Source organism: Echiichthys vipera (genome assembly GCF_963691815.1).
Source record: "Echiichthys vipera genome assembly, chromosome: 3".
Lineage (NCBI taxonomy): Eukaryota > Metazoa > Chordata > Actinopteri > Perciformes > Trachinidae > Echiichthys > Echiichthys vipera.
Genome location: NC_139828.1, coordinates 8,902,389 through 8,924,091, shown reverse-complemented (window position 1 = coordinate 8,924,091; position 21,703 = coordinate 8,902,389). Strand labels below are relative to the sequence as shown.

The window sequence follows — 21,703 nt, the reverse complement described above, 5'->3', positions numbered from 1 at the left end:
AGAGATAAAAAAAAAAAAAAAAAGTGTTTCAATTTACAGAGCTTTCACAGAGCACCTGAAGGCATCTCGCGACTCCACTACTACATCCGGGACACTCGGCAGTTTCACATGTCAGTTGGTTCAGCTGTCAGGACTTTCCTGCATGTGAAGAGGAAGCTCCGGGCAGCTATTCTGGTTTTAAAGACGCGTCTGTCCTTTGAGAGAAGAGATGGTAAGTTAATTGTGGACACTGGCTTCATGTAGTTACCAAGGTTTTCACAGCCAGCTGTAAAATAATCACCAGGGAGCTAGTTTCGCTTACTGGTTACTACCACGAGAGCTAACTGTGCTAATGCTAGCCATTTTAGCTAACGTCTTCTGCAGCACTGACAGGTGGTGAAGTTTAGCTAAATTTAGCACCCTAGCCATTTGCTAACTTTCATTCATTTGGCATGAGCTTTCAACACACTCTTATGTTTAGGGTTGTTGAACTTAGTTTGTCTTGTCCTGTTAGCTTTTTAGCATGGTAACGTGATAAGGTAAGTCTTTATTAGTCCCACAGTGGGGGCATTTACAGTGTTACAGGCGCAAATATTGTGTGTGTGTGTGTGTGTGTGTGTGTGTGTGTGTGTGTGTGTGTGTGTGTGTGTGTGTGTGTGTGTGTGTGTGTGTGTGTGTGTGTGTGTGTGTGTGTGTGTGTGTGTGTGTGTGTGTGTGTGTGTGTGTGTGTGTGTGTGTGTGTGTGTGTGTGTGTGTGTGTGTGTGTGTGTGTGTGTGTGTGTGTGTGTGTGTGTGTGTGTGTGTGTGTGTGTGTGTGTTCTCAGCAAGAGCAGTGCTGATTGTAAAGTCTGTTTGTTGCAGCAGTATCTGAAGCATTCTTATTGACACATCCACTGTTTTCATGTCCAGAGATGGGAGTTTTAGAGTTGGATTACATGTGTGTGTTTTCTCCGACAGGCGCTGATGGGAATTCAACTGGTGGTCAGCTTGCTGGCCGCCAGCATTATGCAGAGGATGGCTCCACATTGCTCGTTTGCACGCTGGCTGCTCTGCAATGGCAGGTATTGTCACTCTTGCAATCAGGAGGATGTTGCACATAATATACATCATCATGTGCTGTGTGCACTGTGTACATACATGTGCCTGTCGCTCCTTTCAGTTTATTCCGGTTCAAACACCCTTCAGAAGGAGAGCTGTGTGCACTGGCTGGGAAGCAGATGCCCAAACAGACCAGGAGAGACAGGTGAGGCTGGGGGAGGATCTAATAATGCATCAGTGGGAGTCCAAACAAAGTAATTCTGCCTAGGGGAAGACATTTCCTGGGGAAAAACAAAACAAAAGTATAGATCTATGCACTCTCTGAAATAAAGCCACTTTTTGTTTTTCAGCAGCTGCAGATATTTATTGGTTGATTTTATTTTATTCATAGCCATGCCTTCTTTGTTTGATTTCTAGGAGACAGAATGGAGAGAGCAAGCCTTTAACTGTGCCCAAAGACATCGACCTTCACCTGGAGAAAGCACCAGTCAACCCCATTGACGCTCTTGGTAAAATAAACACTACTTTATCTTTATCAGAGTGACATTGTACAAGTACAAACACTGTCAAGCTCAGTTATTAACTCTCAGTGCATTTACAGTATTATCATTGTTTTAAAGTCCCTGCCTCAAAACAGTGTATGGATCATAGTTTTAAAAGTAGCATCATAAAATATTCTTCCGATCTTACTAATGCTTTTTTATCTTGTTTCTATTCTCAGTGCTGCGTTTTTTTCTGGAGTACCAATGGCTGATAGATTTTGCAGTCTATGCAATAGGTGTCTTCCTGTTCACCGAGTGTTACTCCAGTATGGTGGATGCCAGCAAAGAGGTCAATCTCGGCGCCATCTGGTGCGTCTTGACTGTTCTCTTCAGTCTGTATCCTTCAACTGTAAAGCCACTTTGTCGTAACAGATAACTCTGTAAACAGAAATATGGATTGATACTATAAAACATAATTATATTACTCTACAGCTGCAGTCTCACATTTTGCATCAACAATTAACGAACACGACGAAGCATCAATTCAGATTTGCAAAATTGTAACATCTTATTAAACTAACATAGTATTCTCGTGGTACAAGCTCAATAAACTAAAGGTATAGTGGACTGATTTATCTGGAGTCCTGGACTGGATGCTACTTTTCCTTTCTTGTGTGTTTTTAATTTTAACTCACAAACCTCAGAAAGACCCTTCACACTCTGATGAGCCACTACTTCCGCTCTGAAGAGGGCGGCGAGCGCTCTGTGTGCCTTGCCTTTGGCTTCTTGTCTCTGCTCGTGGCCATGCTGGTGCTGGTGGTCAGAGAGGACTACCTGGAGTTCGGCCTGGAATCAGGCTTTTCCAACCTTTTCGACAACTTGGAAGTCTTTGCCAAACAGCACGGCTACTCCGACTGGTCGTAAGTATCTGATCCTGCAAAGAAACCTTGTAGCTAAAATACCGCTTTGTTGTCTTATTTGACAAAGTTGCATCATGCATTAAGAGACACCACCTTGGTTAAATATTATGCAGGAGCCGGTAACAGACGTTACTTGACAAATATGGGTGCTGGACATTTAGTTGTGGTTTTGACTCCCTTCAGAATCCCAGTGACCAAGCTGACGGTGAAACTGGGTCTGGCTGCTATCTGTGCTTACATTGGTGCTCTCATGGCCTTCCCCGGCCTGCGACTGGCTCAGACTCATCTGGATGCTGTACAGATGAACTCCGACCGACCACTCATCCAGTAAGAACTGATGCATTTAGTACGGCAATTTACTCCATGTCTTATCAATTAATATAATTATTTGTCACATCCTGAGACACTCATTACGGGTCTAATGTATCTCTTAGCTTATTCCCAACCTAAACAGAAGAAGAAGAGGCTCTTACCCAGGTGCTTGGGATCTTAACAATATATAATATAATGATTATGATTCTCCTAACCTAATTCTTGCAGCACCTTAAATAAATAATTATATATTATTGGATAAATATCCCTTAGGCAGGGTAGAGCACTGCTGACAGTATGCTCATCTGAAAAATGACTCTTTGCAGGGCTTTGTGGTCCTGCTCGGTTTCCGTACCTATTTAAGCATTAAATCAAAAGTATTTTGCCCCTTACATGTCTTAAATGTTTCCTGCAGGATTCTGCTGCACATGAGTTTCCTGTCTCCAGTCATTGTGGTGATTCTTTGGGTCAAACCCATTGCAAGGGACTTCCTGGCCAATGCACCTTTGGGGAAGACCTCTGTCACAATGTGAGTGCACATTCATATTTGATTATTAACTCAAGACAGAAACAATGTCCCCTAATGCAAGATGTCCTCCAAATGGCACATTTGACTTATTCTGATCCTCTCATCAATCTCATGTTTGCAGAGTTTCCAGTGAAATGTTTGACAGCATGCGCCTGTGGATCATCGTGGTGTTGTGCATGCTGCGGCTAGGACTGACTCGTTACCACCTGCAGGCCTACCTCAATCTGGCTCAGAAGTGGGTGGAGCAGATGAAGAAGGAGGCGGGACGTATTGCTGCTATTGACATTCAGAGGAAGGTCAGATATTTGAGCATTAAAGGGGTTAAACTTTAGCTCTGAACCTTTAAATTAATAAGAAAAGAGACCATCACCTGGGCAGTAGTAAAGTAAAAACTCCCTAACTGTCGACTGAGTATAAATGTGATGTTTTTCAGGTCACCCGTATCTATTGCTACCTGACTGTTATTACTCTCCAATATCTGGTTCCTGTGTTTCTCATCCTCTTCTCCACATTGGCACTCAAAGCACTAGGTAAGTAAAATCACACAAATCATCATCACGATCAGGAAGAAACCACACTTGATCTTTTATGCGTTTGTACTTTTCCCCAACATTTCAAATGTAGGTTTATGGGAATAGTTCAACATTGTAGGAAATATGTTTACTCTACATTATACAGGTTTAAGAACAGAATATTTACAGGACACATACGAGAGTGGTAAAGCATATTTCAAGATGTTGAATTATTCCTGTAATGTCACATTGAGACATTTGCAGCTGCAGTAAAGTTAAATATTAGAAACATCTATTGTAAATGTCAAGTTTTATTGCCGGGGAAGCATCAAAAGGAATAGTTTCTTTCAGGGGCCTACTTCCGTACTCTTTTCTCCCAAGTTGAGTAGTTAAAATCTGGTCTCAAACTGTCTTGTAGGAGACTTCTCCTGGAGGACCGGTGCAGAGCAGACCCCCGGGGTGACCCCAGCACTTGTGCTGCCCACAGCAGCACCTGTGCTGCCCGGTGGTGTTGATGAAGATGAAGAGGGGATGGAGGATATGGAGGAGGACATCCAGGCCACAGTAGCACGCCTGTCAGAGGCCTTCACAGCGCTGCGGTCCGTCCTCACTCCACTTTTCTTCCGAGGTTTCTTCGCCTTCCTGACGTGGTGGGTGGCTGCCTGCCAGGTCATCAGCTCTCTATTTGGCATCTACTTCCACCAGTACCTTATGCAGAACTAACAGAACGAAGTGGCGTGCCATACTGTTCTGCCCCAGCTCTCTGCTGACTGCAGGTGTCCTTTGCAACAGCACATCAACAGCTAAGGGGATATTTCATCAAAACACACAATTTCAGACAGAATGCACCTTGTTTTTGGCTTTAACAGACTTTTTGATAGAGGTTTGAGAAGAGACCTCTGTCGTACTGGCTACCTTGTTGCCCTTATGGCTTTTTGAGACCAGCAGATGACTGGTATCAATCACACAAATTACAGATAGAAGTGGGGTCTGTATCACGAAGCAAGCTCCACTTAGTCTGGCTCTCTCTTACCAGTCTAACATTGGAGATCTTTGACAACCGGTATCACACAGGAGTATCAGTACAATCACTCTTTTAACATGTTCAGTAGTGTATTTTTTTGTTTCATTGTTAAACTATAATGAGTGATTCACTCTAAACAGCAGGTTGGCAGGTCTGATCTGATTTTCCGACGTTAACCTCCAGAGCAGGAGAGCCGTACCATGTTGATCTACTTTGGTTAAAAGTGAGCCAGCTTTGTGACACTGGAAAACAAGAGTTAGACTGCGTTCAGACAGGATCAGGAGCTCCAGGCCAAAAGAACCAGCCCTCACATTCATTTGGAATGGGTGTAGTGAGTTTAGGGTGCGGTGGTTGGGCCTACGATGGGAGCCAGAGAAAAAGACTCAAGTAATGTAACCAGTGGTCAGACTTTGTCAGTCTGTTCTAAGGTGTTAAAGTAAATATCACTTACGGATCCCAAAACAACTTTGGTACAAGAAAGCTTAAAAAACTGAGAGTAAAAAACGAAACACAAGCTCGTAACCCCGATTGCCCAAGACTTTGTCTCACAGCTGACTGTTTCCGGAAAAAAGTTCCAGCACAAAGCTCAGTCCCTCTGTCTCGTCTTGTTTAGCTGCTTGAAATGAAGCTGCCTTCAAGTGTAGTTGGAAATGTTGAGATCATAAAAACCATCTGAAATGCAAAGTCTGCTTGTGCTACATTAAGGGGTGAAAAAAAGGAAACCAACCTTTTTATTTGTTCCTCGAAAGGAATTAATTTTTTTTCACTCAGAGCGAGGTGGGCTGCTCATGGAGAAGTGCCTCGAACAGTTTGGGGGTAGAGAGTCCTTCTCAAGGGCACCTCGGCAGTGCCCAGCAGGCAGATTAGCACCTCTCCCGCTACCAGTCAACACTCTATACTTGATCCATACAGAGACTTGATTACTACGCTTTCAAATACTTACCGGAAAAAACTAACAATCTCCCACACGCAGACACAGCAACGTGATTGCGTCAAGAAAACGTGGTGGAAGGCTGTGACAGAAGCATATTTTTTCTTCTAAGAGTGCTGAGGGAAACGAGATCAAAAATGGTCATGACCTGTTCACTGTCTGCAGAATACGCAGAAAGAAAATTGATGTGAAATGCTTTTTTTAAATGTTTATGCAAACAAAAGCGCTGCTAATTTTATTTGTGTTTTCAATATAAAACTTGGCGTGTATCAGTACCTTTTGAACATTTTCAACACATTTTTAGAAATACGACTATAACACCGATAACGGAGATCATTTTGTTGACTATATTTGAAACTTTCATACCATTCATCCCTATTCCCAAGTCAAGTCCCCGCGGACTGAGCTACTGCTGGCCCAAGCTAAAGAACACAAGAGAACGTCGCGCAAATGGGCCACGTGACACCGTCGCACAACCCTGCGGTGACTCGCCACAGCTCCTGATCTCATCTGAACGCAGGCTGAAGCCCAAAAATATCCATCTGACGCAGTAATCTGTCTTTATGATACAGACCCCCGCTCGTCATCTTCAAGCTCTTTCAGCTGAATATTTTACCGCAACTTTTCCGATGTATCTATGCCAGTGTTACCTGAATTGTTCTCAACAGAACATTGTTGAATGCTGCATTTAAGATGTTTAATGGTACGAGGGTAAGTATAAGTGCTTACTCCGTGTATAGATAAGATATTTTTGTGAGGGACTCCTCGTCCCCCTTAAAGAACCGATTCAAGAGTGCTAAAGGTTTTTTTTCGTTATCTTTTTCTGCTGTAACGTTTTAATGGCAAATGTGTAGTAAAGCTTTCAATCCATCCTGTTAAATCAAACGTAGCTGAACGTGGTACCAAACTGGTTGTGGCTGTGTATCGGCCAATGGTTGAGGAGCTGTTGCTTTGGTCGAAAGTTTCCTTCCGTATTCCTAAGTGCCTGGGAGCTCAGGGGGTCTTGAGGTGTTTTTAAAATCTCATTTCTCCCTGATGTCTCCCGAACATGTTTAGAATTAATAGATGACATTAACACTTCAAGCCCTTTTCTGGTTTTGCTATTAATTTCAAACACTACTCACTGGCAGCTTTTTTAGTTGCAGTGTCTTAATTAGCTTACATCAGTTTTTAGTTTTTTGATGTTGCGTTTTTTTATCGCCAGTTAGTCATGTACATGTCAGATTAATCAAATCCTACTTTGAACCAGTTTTGTGTCTGTGGATTTTATTTATTTATTTATGATACATCGCCTCAAACAACTTTAGTTCTGCAGAAATGTTACAGAATGTGTCATTCTGTACAGTTCTGTATTCTGTTTATGGCAATTTAGGATTTTTTTGTTTGTGTGTTTTTTTAGATAGTGTATCTGAACTGAATGCTCTGAAATCAATATACTGTGAATTTCATGTGTTAATGTTGCTTTTGGAGATTTGAATGCATGGTGTGCAAGTATTGGCTATAATCGCAACGTTTTGTTTGTGTGGTTCAATAAAACATTTATTATTTTCAGTTTGATGTCACCGCTTTATTCTGCTTCCCCTCAAGGAGCGTGGGAGATACGGCCGATAAAACGTTTCCTTTTAGAAGTCGCTGCTCCAATTGACAAAAGCCATGCATGACAATGGGGTGTCTCGCCGCTGTGCTGGGTCCTGAGCTCTGACCCCCAACCTCCTGAGAAGATCATTGTTTAATCACTGATAATTACTATGAACCCGATGCCCCTCGAGTGTCTGGGAAATATTATTTGCGGAAGCTCAACTTGGCCACAGGAGCTGAAATATTTCTGGAAATCATCAACAGTTACAGAACCTGACTTTCCATCAGAGCAATGCTAGAGAGGCTCTTTGTCTGACAGTTGACATGATTTATTGGTGATGTAAAGTGGCTTCCATATCCAATCAAAAGTCACAAAGGCTCTTCAATGTAGGGAGGGACGCCTACTTGATGTGCACTGGACGAGTTTCACTGGAGGTTATGGACAATTACGGCCAAGTGAAGACATTTTGGGGAGTACCAGCTCCCAATTTGACATCCCATATATATTATGGCTGTTTGAGATTTAGTTGTGGGATGTTTTGTATCAATAGTTTTGATACTTTCACAGTATTTTAAACCACCTCAACCTGCTTTATTATATTAAAAAAGAAAATGTATGGAAATCTCACTTTTTACAATATGGGAGCTTTAAAGATTTTACAAAGTAAGCTTTGTAAGAAGTGTCTGGGTGGAGCGTTGTTCCTCTCTCAGCCTGTGGCAGGTCTGTGAGGGTGTGCGGCCTAATGAACTGAAAGGTGACAAGGTTGACGTATCTATATAATCCCATTAATTATGTGCATCTGTGCTGGAGGCCTCAGGCCCCCTATGTCTGAGCTGTGAACTGCAGCGGGCCAAATCAGGCATCCATGGCTGGCTGTGGTTGCTATAGAAACCAGGATGTGTGTGTGTGTGTGTGTGTGTGTGGGTGGGTGGGTGCAAGACCCAGACATGCCCTACAGACTGGACTGGCTTGGTCTCAGGGGAACAGACCAGACATGACCCCAGTGAGAGCCTCTTTTCATTTAGGGAGGAGAGACGACAGAGGTGGAGCAGGGCTCATTTGAAATGCTCCATAGTGGTAGCATAAGAGAACATTCTGGCATAGTTACTGTATGACAACAAGCTGTGGAAATGAGCTTTTTTGTGCCAAATGTATTTCATTTGAGGACTTAAAGGTCTTCAGGCTTTTACGTGGTCCTTTCTTGTTTCACTCATTTGATGGCTGCGTGGGGAGCTGTGAGGGGCAAGACATGATAATGAGGGTGTGTATGTGTGTGTGTGCATGTGTTCAAAAGACGGAGCAGAGGTGAACAAGACTAAATAAGTGGACACATGAAAGCTTGATAGCCACACAGCGGAAGGCATTTTATCCGTCTTCAAATTAAATGTACATGAAAACACTGTGTTCAAAGTAAAAAAGATAAACTAAAAAATAAAGAGCAAGACAAATGTAGAAATCAAACGGTTTTTATTTAAAAGGAGTCGCAACAAATGTCAAATAAAAATCTGTCTTTGTTCGGTTAGTGAAGCAATCAGAAAACATATAAAAACTCAAGCCAAAAATATCAGAATACTGATCATTTGGTTCTTCATGCTGATATTAATCCACATAACTACATAATAATAAAAAAAGGCTAATTCCACAGCAGCACTTGAACTTGACGACCTCCACCAAGAATCTCTGCGGCTTGTCGTGATGCATTTGTCTTCAGGGTGAACCACTGAACCTGTGTCTTGTCACAGAGATCCATTAGATAACTAATCATCAAAAGTATATACGGCTGGTCTCTCCTGCTCTGCAAGTTCACATTCAAATCCAAATGTTGTGAAATAAGATGACCCCTTGTGGACAATACGTGGAAATTAATTCAAACCCAAATTCTGAGTATATTTTGTCCGTCGCAGAACAAACGTTGAATATGCAAAACTATAACACACATAAATCCAGTGCAGAAAAATACAATGCAAAGTACATTTAAAGATATAAAGAACACTCCTCAATACAAAAAATGTAATGTGTGTGTTTTTTTAAATGAAGTATCTTATGAATATTTAGACTCATTTATTACAGTGTCTCGTATTTCTAAATATCATGAGACAACGATGGCAGTAAAGATCAATTACATCTACATTATGCAGTTACTAAATGAAGCCCTTCAGAAAAAAAATCATATTACTAAATCAAATCAGACCCGATATAGACAAACACATCATGTCTTTGGCTGCTGCAGCGTTTGATTGTAATGCATAGGGACATTACTTTAACATTTTGGTCTGTAGCTGAAGTAGACTGCCATAACATTGATGGGGTACAGTAAAAATACGAAACTAGCATTTTTTGGAGGAATAATACAACTTAAGCTTAGCTTATCCGCACTTACGGTCTTACAAACAAACGTAGACATAAGCAAATTTTAAACTTCCCAAGGAAAACCTCATCCACGTCCCTGAGAGACACTGACGTCCAGAAGTTTATTTATTTATTTTAAGTCCATCTTTAAACAATACCTGCATGTCCATATTTTTTGCTCACTAGTATGTACAAGGCAGATTACCGATGCACACATGCTCTTGGTGTGACTATTTCAGACTACTGTAACCTCCTCCAAAACTTAGAACGCAGAATAAAGACTTCTTATATCAGAATATCACTAAGAAGAAGAATATCCACAGAGCAAGTGGTTCTTCCTCCCCAACCGGTGCAGACAGATGTCCGTCCTCCACAGAGCTGGGTCTGTCCGACCTTCTTGCCTGTTATAGGGAAGGTTTTCTTTGCCACCGTACTCTACGGGGGAATTGTTGGGTCTATGTTTATCATAAATAAGTCATAGAGTGTGGTCTATACCTACTCTGTAAAGTGTCCTGAGATAACTTTTGTTATGATTTGGCACTATAAATAAAAATTGAGTTGAATTGAATTGAATTAAGAAGGGATCTTTTCACGGCCAGTAGGACAGGAGGAACGATCTCAGTACACAAAAACTATTTCGGTGTACATATGGAGCATGTAAGGAATGTTTTAAGACAGACAAAAGTTTTCCCTCGGGATAAATAAAGCTTCTTGAATCTTGAATCTTGAAAATAATGTGAATTCATTCTTTAAAATGTCCTTGTGTATTTCAAAAAAAGGCAGAGGCTCTAGTGACGGGTGAACTGGATTTATGTGGGGAGACCGTGTCAGTGATTTTGGGCTAAAGGCTAAAACATTAAAGCTTATAAAACTAGAGGGACATAAGGTGTAAAAGTTGACTGTGGTTCATTCTGGCTGGTGTGACGAGTCATTTTCCATCTGCTTTTCACTGTAACATTTATACGAAGACATTGCATTTTACTTCTATTTTCCAATTTTCACACCAAACCTCAGTCAAACACTGAAACCCAATATGTACTTAGACGGTTTTGCAGCTTTGGAGAAATTCAGCTGGTCCCGATGTGCTGCTGTAGCTAACTTCAACAAAGTGACGGAAAAACAAAACAAACACATTTTAAATTGTATTTTTGATTCACATTAGCTCCACACAGAAAACTAAACCTAACCAAACAAAAAGCAAATGTCTGAATGCATCCGTCTCCTCGTGGGATCAATCAAGTGATGCAGAGAAAAAATCTCCACCGCCCAGGAGAGACCAGCTCTGTGTGAGGAGACAAAGAGAGGCATTCCTCTCTGGGATGATGGGCACAAATCAACACCATCCCTCTATCTTCTGTGTCGTATATCTGTGTGTGTGTGTGTGTGTGTTTGCGTGCGTGCGTGCGTGTGTGTAGGAGAGGACTGGTTTTGATGGTAGATAGCTGATTGAATGGGAGATGGTGTTAGACTGCAGCAGCCAGCTATCTCTGCCACCCATCACTTATCTCTAACTGCCTGAGCGGCTGCCCTCCTTCCTCTTCGTCTTGTGGGTAGCCGGCTTTGGGAAACTCTTTCGTTTCATTGGTTGGGTGAGCTTCTTCCGGGGGAGTTTGGCGAGCCGAATCAGGGTTGCTCATTGGAGAGTGCTGCCTGAGGTGGTGTAGAGGAGGGGAGGTGGGTGAGGACATGTGCTCAGGAGAGCTACGCTCCAATTTGATGCTCAGGTTGAGGGAGGGTATATGTGGAGAGGATGAGGAGCAGGACTGGGAGGTGAAAGAGCACCCTCCACTGGACATCCTGGAAACAACAAGACAGTTTGAACAAGTCTAAATGCATCAGGTGCAGCTTGATGTCAATTTGGTGCATTTCAGTTCAATAAAAAGTATGTTTGATTGGAATAATCAGTTACAAACAACATTATGCAAAATAAAATGGACATGAACAAACATGAATGCGCAATTCCATATTTTATGGAGAAAATGATCTAAAATGCCAGTTTTTTATAACACAGAACAATAAACTATTATGTTTTTCTTTCATTTCATTTTGTAGTCATTAGTTGTGTATTTACATATTTGTAGTATTAATTTTCCATTTATCATCATTTTCTTCTTTGTTGTAACTTTGCATTCCTGTTTTAGCTTTACTCTATTTCTTTTTCATTTAATGTTATCTTTTTTCTTTTTCACATTTGTTATTTAATTATTTATCTTGCTATTTATCTTTTACTCCATTTATTTGGATAATATTGTTTTTTTTCATGTATTTCTTTTCTCTTTCTTTTCCTTTTGGTTTCTTTGTCTCACTGTTAATAAAATTGTTTTCCATTCCAGTTGCTGTTATCTGTTGTCAACGATAACTTCATTGTGTTCTGACGTATATGGGTTCTTTGGTCTGATGATCGCCATCATATTGAGATAGATATATATATAAAATGTGATGTTTGTTTGTGCTGTTCTGCGCCTAATGAAGATCTGATGAATCGAAACATTGAAGACTGTACAAAAAATCTCTGAGGAAGGAAGAACAGTGTGCAGATTGAACTTCCTCCCATATTTCATCCTCACAGAGGTAGTAATATCCTTACCCGGGGCTTGTATGAGGCCCATGGGGCTCCTGAGGCGGCTGTGTTGGCTGCCAGGAGTTCATTGCTCCTCGTTGTAGAGAAACAGAGTGATAAAAACCAGGTTGGTTGTACTCTGGGAAGAAAGATATAAATTAAAAGATGAAAAAAGGACACAAAAATGGATTTTAATAAACCAGAATCAGTGAATGATAGGATCTATTATCTTCAATACAGGGGGATAGTTCGATATTTTAGGTAATATACGTGTTTGTTTTCTTGCCAAGAGTTAGATGAGAAGATTAATAACGCTCTGTACTGTGAGCGTGAAGCTACAGCCAGCAGCCCGTAAGCTTAGCTCAGCATAAAGACTGTAAACAGGGGGAAACATTTAGCCTGGCTCTAAAATTTACTACTGAACATGTTGTATTTTGTTTGTTTAATCCAAATGATTGGAAGTAATGTGCAGGAACATTTTCATAGTATCTTCCTGGAATGCTGATGTCACTGTGACGTTGTCAGGCAACCAGCGGAGGTCACAGCGCCCGGGCCAAAAATAGTGCTGCACTAAACCCCCTGATGAAACCGCAACTTGCAATTTTTGCAACTCAGTTTTTTGTAGATGTGCTAGTAACATATTTTAGCTAGCTGTTTCACTCTGTTTACAGACTTTATGCTAAGCTAAGCTAACCGGCTATTAGGCTGTAGCTTGATTTTTAACACACAGACCTGAGAGTCGTATCAATCCTCTTATCTAATTCTCAGCAAGAAAGCAACCACCATAGAATAGATGGGAGCATTCCTATGTTCCCCAGGCTCCTATGTTCCCCGGGTCCTATGTTCCCTGCCTTGTATGTGACCGGGGGACATCAGACCCTTTGTGGTCTGTTTTTTTTTCACAAATAGTGACGAATTCCACGGCAAATAGGCCTATGTAGACCCTAACCCTACCCCCTAACCCTAACAAAATGCTAAATTAAAGCAGCAAAGGCATGGGCTTATGCGGAACATAGGACCCAGGGAACATAGGGATGACCCCGAATAGATGACACACAGCAGACGTACCAGAGGCTCCAGCAGTGGGGAGGCTGTACCCTCCCAGACTGTGACTCAGCAGCCCTGCCTTACCCATGGCAACCATGGAGCTGCTGCTGTGCAAACCCTGGTACAAGACTCCCCTCTGATGAACAGAGGAAGAGAAAGTCAAACCGAAAATCTCAAGTTTGTCATGATGGAGTGAAATCATTGCATGCACAAAATATGAATATCTATATCTATGAGAAGTGCGACTCTCTGACACTGACACAGTTTAGTGCAGCTCACACTGGATGGTAACGTACAGCAGAACTGTGGTTGGCACGTGTGGCCCCCATGACCTGATTAGCTGCATCTCCCCGCAGGTTCTCGCTGCCGAGGTTCAGAGGAGGAGGGCTTTTCATATCCAGAGCTCGATTCAGGTTGCCGTGGGAGAACATGGAGTAGCCAATACCTACACAGCGATAGAAAGGAGCAGGAAGTGAAAAGAGATGTGAGCCTGTTTCACTCACGGAGGGATAATTTATTTTCTGTGACGAATTCTTCACCTCTCTCTCTGTCTGTGTGCTAAAAATGTACTTCTTCTTTTCATTGGATCTTTGAATTGGTTTCTGGTCTTTACAGGACAATGGAAAGCTATCGGTTACAAGTTCATGTTAATATAATATTATTATTGTGTTGATGACCTGACAGAGCACATTTTGAACTCATCGTAAAATGTAGTGTCAATTATTAGAAAACCAGTAATAATAATAACACATCCTAAAACACGACGACTGTAAATGAGCAGTGTCTAATGACATCATAGTGCGTCCAAGTAGTGAAAGACTGTAAAAGAGGCTGACCGGACTGGCAGGTGTGATACGTTCTTTACAGAAACCACAGAGCTGGTTACAGCCGCTGTTAGACTGGTGGAGGGCCGTTTCCCACAACAGGGTGACTGCATGTGTGGATTAGTGCGCACACACATGCATGTACACACACACTTCCTGTGAGTTCACAACCAGCTGCACAGAAGAGCAACATGTGAATTATTTTACGGCAAGCATTTAGCAAGACCCTAAAAGCATTTAAGTCATTACAATGCTATATTTTCTACATCTATTTTTAAGCAGCTACATCACTCGCTATGGAGTAAATTGTGATATTCTTTGAAAGGCTGCTAAGTTGTAAATGGACAGTTGTGAGCTGCCAATGTCTTTGAGCCCCTTCTATTAGAAAAACACTTTTCCATTCAGAGGAGGGTTTTAATTTAATGCCAGCCATCGTCTCATAGTAAGAATGTACATTTCATTTGGTAATAAACTTCTTTTTTTGGCGAAGAGTCACGCAGACGTCACATAGTGGTACTGTAAATGTATGCAGAACATTAAACACATCAAGGAAATTGTAGTATTTGATCCACTATAAAAATATACTCTACATTGTTATAAAAAGTGACATTTGTGGCTGAAATAATGCATATATATATATATATATATAGATCATATATTACTGCACAAATATATATGAAAAGCATATTTATAGGTGACCCTCTCTACTATAAAGTATGTGGACTCCATGGTCTCTTTGGTATCTTTTGGTCTTGAATTGTCCTGCCATTCACATTGTAATGAAAATGGTTCTGTTAATGTTTCATACAGTTCTGCTCACCTGAGTGTGGAGACATGAATGCAGTGTGTGCGTGTGGCGCAGCAGGGCCTGTAGAGCCGGCTCTGGAGCTCAGAGATTTATAACCCGGAGGTCTGTGTGACGCCATGCCGGAGCCAGAGGAGTTGGGGAAGCCGTTCTCGCAACCTGCAGACACCAGGAACTGGGCCTCAGGTGAGAGGAGCGATGGAGCCTGAAGAGTAAAACCCATGTATAAAAACAGCATTAGATATCATATTGTGTCTCTCTTTCAGTCATTTTAAACTGTTTCAATTCATTAAAGTGAGAAATATTAACATTACAACACATCAGCTCGGCGCATGTGTGTGTGTGTGTGTGTGTGTGTGCGTGCGTGCGTGCGAGTGTGCGTGCGTGCGTGCGTTTGTGTATGTGTCTGTGTGTGTGTGTGTGTGTGTATGTGTGTGTGTGTGTGTGTGTGTGTATATGTGTGCGTGGTGTGGTGAATGTGTAATAGCAGAAGTGTGTGTGGACTGACATAGAAGCGTGGGCGAGCCACAGAGAGATCCATGCCCTCGCTGAGAGGATATTTGTCTGCAGCCACCTGCATGCTCTCCTCACCCTCCAGCTCTGAGCCGTCGAGACCGAGGCCTTTCCTGCGCAGAGTCTGATACAGAACAGAAAGTGCACATGGAAAAATACCCACAGTTATAGTTTCAAGATTTAGAAAGGCAACAAATTAAGGGTTTTCGTCAAAATACAACACTATGTCAGTTTTTTTGGTAAAACTTTGCAACCTGAATTTCATGTTAATGCTTCCTGCTCAGAAATAATTTACTTTTTTGTTATTGTGTTAATACAAAATAATGCTTTACTGTCTTTTCTTTTCATCGCATTTTGCACAGTACCTCCAGTATGTCCGTGTTGGTGCGACTCTCGTGTGGCTCGCTGTACTCGGTGTACTTTAACAGCACTTTGTCCATGTCTGTGCTGGCGTACTGGAACAGACGGTTGGTGCTGTTGAAGATGATGAGGGCGATCTCACAGTCACACAACACGCTCAGCTCGTACGCCTTCTTCATCAGACCGAACTTGCGCTTGGTGAAAGTCACCTAAAAAACACGTGTCATGTTACCTCTAACTTCAGTCAGTTACTGATGAGTTAAAAGAACGTATAAATCTTAAAGGTCTCATGTTGTAAAAAGTGAGATTTCCATATCTCTCTTCATTATAAAGCATATAAATAGTGTTAAAGTATCAAAAGGTTCAACCACAGAGAAATACACACAGCCTGGATTCAGAAATTGTGCGTTATATTTTGTATTTCATATTTTGTATTTCTGATTGTATTGTACCGCTGCTACGATGACCTAATTTCCCCTTGGGGATAAATAAAGTTATCTATCTATCCATCTATCTATCTATCTATCTATCTATCTATCTATCTATCTATCTATCTATCTATCTATCTATCTATCTATCTATCTATCATCTATCTATCTATCTATCTATTAATCTATCTATCTATCTATCTATCTATCTATCTATCTATCTGTCTATCTATCTATCTATCTATCTATCTATCTATCTATCTATCTATCATCTATCTATCTATCTATCTATTAATCTATCTATCTATCTATCTATCTATCTATCTATCTATCTATCTATCTATCAATCTATCTATCTATCTATCTATCTATCTATCTATCTGTCTATCTATCTATCTATCTGTCTATCTGTCTGTCTGTCTGTCTGTCTGTCTGTCTGTCTGTCTGTCTGTCTGTCTGTCTATCTATCTATCTAAAGGAGATGCACTGGAAATACTGAAAGAAGTAGGCTGCGATTGCCTCCACGTGGCTCTCATAGGCCGTTCCCCAACATGTGAAATATGTTTTTTCACAGTCACATGCACTGACACGCACGCGCAGCCGGACTGGTTATCCAAACAAACAATATAGAGACCTCACAATATCTTTACATAGCAAATATTTGTTTTGCGCATCCGGCCAGTTTTTCTTCCAGTATTTCAAGTAGAGCAACTTAAAGTATTTAAATCTAAAATTCAAATATGTAGAGAAATGTTGCTATTAATATTTCTGCATGATTGAATAATGGCAATAAATAAAGCCAAAGTGTACATTGCAGCAGAATTGGCAAAAGAATAATAATAAGAAAACACGATTTTGACCAACCTGGATGATGTTAGAGTGATTTAGAGATAACTGTAGGATTTACACGTTGTGTGCTTGATTTGCTGACGAGGAGCAGCTAGTTTTACGATAGTGTGCTGGTTGTTAGTTGAGTCTATGGAGCCTGGAAAGAACACTAGGTCTGGACTGTCTGCTGAGTTATTTTTCCGTGTAAATGTTTTGTAGCTATTTTTGGGGTTTTTTTTGCAGTAAAAAACAATCTTCAGTAAACAGTAAAAAACAAAGAACTCACTGATTTTATAAAGAAGCATACGTCAACTATATGCCTGGACTCTATTGCTTAAATGGGCAGTAACAGGACAAAGACGCTTACACATTAGTTGCCACATATCAGCCTAATATACAAACTCCTTTGTGTTGTCAGATTAATGATTATTGCTGTTTAAACAAAACACCGCTACAGGTAGAATCAGAATAACCTTTTTATAAATGGAAACACAAAACTGATTGCTTATAAATACAAACAGTGTTGACAGTCAGGGATGTTCACACAGCCTCAAATCACAATTTTGTCCCAGAAGGCTTTACAATCTGTACAGCATACAACACTGTCTATCCTCACACACCCTCAGTTCAGATAAGGAAAAACTCCCCAAAAACAAACCTTATCACTAAAAAACATTCAGTCCCGGAAAAATCAGATATGAGAAACAAATCCTATTTGCCAGAACTGTGAGCTCAGTTTAATAGTGTTTCTTCTCCGTGTGTTTGGTGTGTTCTTTTCATTCGCACTGATCAACACATTAATAGTTTGTGAGCATCTGTTCTGTCACATTGCACTGACATTACCTCAGTCTGTGGTGACTCAGAAAAATATATGCAAATCTGTCAGTAGGTTGACTTCAACATTACATTGCATATATAATAAGCTTTAAATCAGATTATATCTTCCATCAAACTGATAAAAAAGACTTCCTCTGTACTGTCAAATACATCTTCCTTTTAGGCTTTATATATACTCCTGTCATATCGCTCTGTTGGAGTGCTCAAACCATTTTGTTCAGTGTGAAAGAGCACAGGTGCCATTAGTGACCTTTTCGTCGATGAACAAAATCTCACTTTTGATCTTTCAGATTTTCTTAAATTTACAGCAAACTCGAACTTTTCAGCTCTAACTTTTCAGCTCTAACTTTCAGCTCTAACTCTTAAATCAAGCAGTCACCCAACGTTGCATTTACACCATTTGGCTCCAACTTGGGCCTCGATACACAAGTGGTTCTTCCTCCCCAACCGGTGCATACAGATGTCCGTCCTCCACAGAGAAGGGTCTGTCTGACGTTCCTGCCTGTTACAGGGAAGGTTTTCGTTGCCACCGTACTCTACGGGGGAATCGTTGGGTCTTTACCTACTCTGTAAAGTGTCCTGAGATTACTTTTATTATGATTTGGCACTATAAATACAATTGAATTGAAAATAGAATTGAATAAGCAGATATTTCGTCCACACTCACAGAATTAGGAAATCATTAATGCACACATTCGCCCAAAATGCTATGTCCCTGCTGCACAATGCATAAAATACAGCATGTCAACTGTAATCCTCACTTTGTTGCATCAACTGCATTCTCTTTGCACTAAACACAAGGTACTAATGTCTTTTTACCGTTTCTACTAAAGTGTATGTCCAGCATGTCTGCACAGGCCTTAAAATTAATATTACTGAGGCAAAACCTGCTGTATATTTGCAGAGAAAATGAAATTGTACTCCCCACCTGTCTATTCCTCTGGTCCAGAATACGTGAAATTTGTATTTTCTTTCTTCCCATTTTATCTGCCGTCTCACACTCTGACACCTGTAAAGAAAACATAAAAATGATACAGAAGCAGATTACAATATGTTTGTGTTATTAGCTTTTTCATTCTGCTGCAGTGGACATCAACAAATCAATGTTGTATTAAACTAAAGTCACATTTTCACGCAGTGACCACTGAACTGCTGGTTTATTCTTGTGTGTGTACGCGTTTACATTTTACAATAACAGCAGTACACATATTAAATAACCCTTCTCTTCACGTTCATATAATTCTGGTGGGAAAATGTCATCCATTTGGTTTAAGTGACTCAAGTCCCTTTCCCCTTCGGTAAGGGCAGGGTGTTTATTTTTACCACCATGAGGCGATGCGGTCTAAAGTTAGAGCGGCTCTTGCCTGGCCAGCAGTCCACACAGTCTGACACCCCCACAGTCTGGGTTACCCCGGGGCCAGCAGCTCAGTGCTCGACTGCACCGCACAGCCCCAAGAGACAGGGTTAAAAATACAGTCGATAGCTCCTTTTAAAGGTTCAGCAGGCAATAGCTAAGACCAAACAGTAAAAGGAAAACGGTGTGTTTTTGAAAGATGGCTAAAGCTAAAAGCCACCCACTCCTCTCTCATGCACAGCCAGGTCAGGAAAAAACAAGCAGAAGGCAAAGGCAGGGATGGATTGTGGTTGGCTTGAGAATGTCTGCTTTTTGAGACGCACAGCCACGGCTTTTCTGTTTTTTTCTTGGTCTAGAAAACCCCCGTTCCCGTCCCTTCCCCTGTAGGACCGTATGGAGCTGGACACTATAGAGAAATGTGACATCAGAGGATCATTTTCATAGACGTTTTTTGCATCATGGGTGACAGTCATGAAGTGACTTTGATGCAAACTCATAAAACACTAAATCAAATACGTACATAATTTTGCTGCATGGGTTATTTCCATTTTACACTCCTCTATTCATCATACGACTATGTTAAGTGGTGGTTTGACTCCTCTGACCTGACTATACAGTACTTCTCCAAAGCCCATTTTCACTGGTTTTTCCCCTTAATACTGAACATGTATCGGACTTCTCTATATTTAGTCCCCTGTCCCTCCTGATGGTGCCTGAGCGGATATGGCGCCTGCGTTCCCACGACCCTGAAAGTGCCCGCTGTCTCTCAACGTAAGCTTGGCACACAGGCATCTGGGGCATTTCTGGAGGAATCCACCTCTTTGTCCTCATTATTACCTTATAAAGTCCTGTGATATCCACTGTGCTGAACATGCTGCAGAGACAAGACACACCTCAACACTGACAGCTGCAGATAAACCCGTCGCCTGCCGCTGTCTCGGCGGTAAAACAGAACACACTGCAGACAAATAGCTCTTGCTTGTACGTAAAGGACCACAAAAAAACAGTATAAGTCTGTCTAACTAACACGTCAAGCATCAGATCAAGCCATTCTGTCTTTCATATTTAAGACCATGTATCCTCATATCAAGGCATGTTAATAGTGAGAAGAGAGGGAAGTGGGATGTGTTCTAATCAGGGCTGAAAGATCTTTATCTCGGGGGTTTTACAGAAAGTTCCTCTCCTCTACTATTGTTAAAACACATGAGCTAGGTAAATATAGATGCACCTCCAGCGAAATGATGCGGAATTAGCTATAAAACTCTGTGTGGTTTAGGTTTTGTCGAAGGCCTAAAAGCCGAGGCGGGCAGGAAAGGCCTGACTGCGCCCTACACATCAGCTAATTCTGGATGTTTTTCCCGCGTGACACCAACTGCCGTTTGAGGTCTGTGAATGCACCAGAACACACCTACTGCCTGTGACCTTTCATCTCAAGGTCAACTCGTTAACATGTCATCACTGGGAAAGGTTAAGTTGTTTTTTTTACCTATCATTTTAGTCTTAAGTACTATGATAAGATATGAATGTAAATGAGAACTGCTGTCCTGTAATAGTGCATTAATTGCACACATGCACGCTTACCCCTGGGTCTCAGGCTTCTATAGGGAAAGATTGCACCTTTGTCTGACGCCTTCCCAGAGGCAAGACGATGGAAAAAACTGAGCACAGACACGCAGCAGCACACAGCAGCACAGTAACCCAGCTCTCTGACATACCCACCCTGGGAGCTTCTGGCTAATCACTGGGGACACCGTTGGGACAACATTGCACATGCAAAGAAAACTAAAAGCTTATGCATCAACAGACAAGATGATTTTAATAGGTTTGATCAGTTCAAATGAATGTACTGCAGTGGTTGTTTTTCTGGTTGCAGTGAACTGTATGCATGAATGAGAAGGGAAATAAGTAGGGCATTTGTCGAGTATTGGGGGTTCTGCTTCGATGGTTTTCTTTCCATGAGTCATTTAGAGCATGATGGCTTGATAATGTGTCAAAACCATCCTAAACACGGGTGAGCATTAACCAAATAAGCTATACTCTATAATGAACTACAGCCAAACACATCTCATTGCATTTGCAGTATTGTTTTTTTTAAATATGGCTGAATATAATTAATCAAATGTTAAAGTTAACGTTGCAGTATTGCATTAAGTTAACTCGATGCATGCTTCTTCACCGTTGTCTTATTGCTTACGCTATGAAATGTTATTTTTCATTGATAATATATGGAAATCAGTTAAAAGAGAAGCTGTATGACCGCTGCACCACACTGATATACTGAACTCCAGCTGCAGCTGCATTATTGCAGCCGTGAGGATGACACCTAACTGAGCCTTGGTTTTGCTGTTAAAGTCATTTGAGTCACTCCCGTGTTAGTCACATCTAAGTCCCGTGTTACGATGATGAAATGTGACACCAGGCCCCAAAACTGGAACCTTATTTTGCATAAATCCTCCAAAACCCAAGTTTATAAAAAGCGTGATTGCCAAAGA

The 21,703-nt window shown here is 41.2% G+C and overlaps 2 protein-coding genes across 2 annotated transcripts in view; one reads left to right on the top strand and one right to left on the bottom strand.

Annotated features, from left to right (window-relative positions):
- The first annotated feature begins 112 nt into the window (after positions 1–112).
- On the top strand, positions 113–7,278 carry tmem161a (transmembrane protein 161A). Its single transcript, XM_083940742.1, has 11 exons — positions 113–211; positions 937–1,040; positions 1,139–1,222; positions 1,435–1,526; positions 1,739–1,895; positions 2,204–2,419; positions 2,603–2,746; positions 3,147–3,260; positions 3,382–3,556; positions 3,694–3,790; positions 4,191–7,278. The coding sequence occupies exons 1-11, from the start codon at positions 209–211 to the stop codon at positions 4,493–4,495; spliced, it is 1,491 nt and encodes a 496-aa protein (XP_083796868.1). The 5' UTR covers positions 113–208; the 3' UTR covers positions 4,496–7,278.
- Positions 7,279–10,227: 2,949 nt separating this feature from the next.
- mef2b (myocyte enhancer factor 2b) overlaps positions 10,228–21,703 on the bottom strand; it is a 12,427-nt gene continuing 951 nt past the window's right edge. Inside the window, exons 2-9 of the mRNA XM_083911633.1 lie at positions 18,786–18,866; positions 15,770–15,973; positions 15,400–15,528; positions 14,907–15,096; positions 13,559–13,707; positions 13,284–13,398; positions 12,243–12,354; positions 10,228–11,452 (exon numbers count right to left, since the gene is read on the bottom strand). Of these exons, the coding sequence (XP_083767759.1) occupies positions 11,137–11,452; positions 12,243–12,354; positions 13,284–13,398; positions 13,559–13,707; positions 14,907–15,096; positions 15,400–15,528; positions 15,770–15,973; positions 18,786–18,839 (1,269 nt within the window). The 5' untranslated portion in view covers positions 18,840–18,866 and the 3' untranslated portion in view covers positions 10,228–11,136. The remainder of the gene's footprint in view (positions 11,453–12,242; positions 12,355–13,283; positions 13,399–13,558; positions 13,708–14,906; positions 15,097–15,399; positions 15,529–15,769; positions 15,974–18,785; positions 18,867–21,703) is intronic.

Excerpts from the sequence above, each read along its gene's own strand:
- tmem161a (XM_083940742.1), top strand. Across the intron at positions 1,041-1,138 it reads TGGCTGCTCTGCAATGGCAG|TTTATTCCGGTTCAAACACC; the intron begins GTATTGTCACTC and ends CGCTCCTTTCAG. Across the intron at positions 3,557-3,693 it reads CTATTGACATTCAGAGGAAG|GTCACCCGTATCTATTGCTA; the intron begins GTCAGATATTTG and ends GATGTTTTTCAG.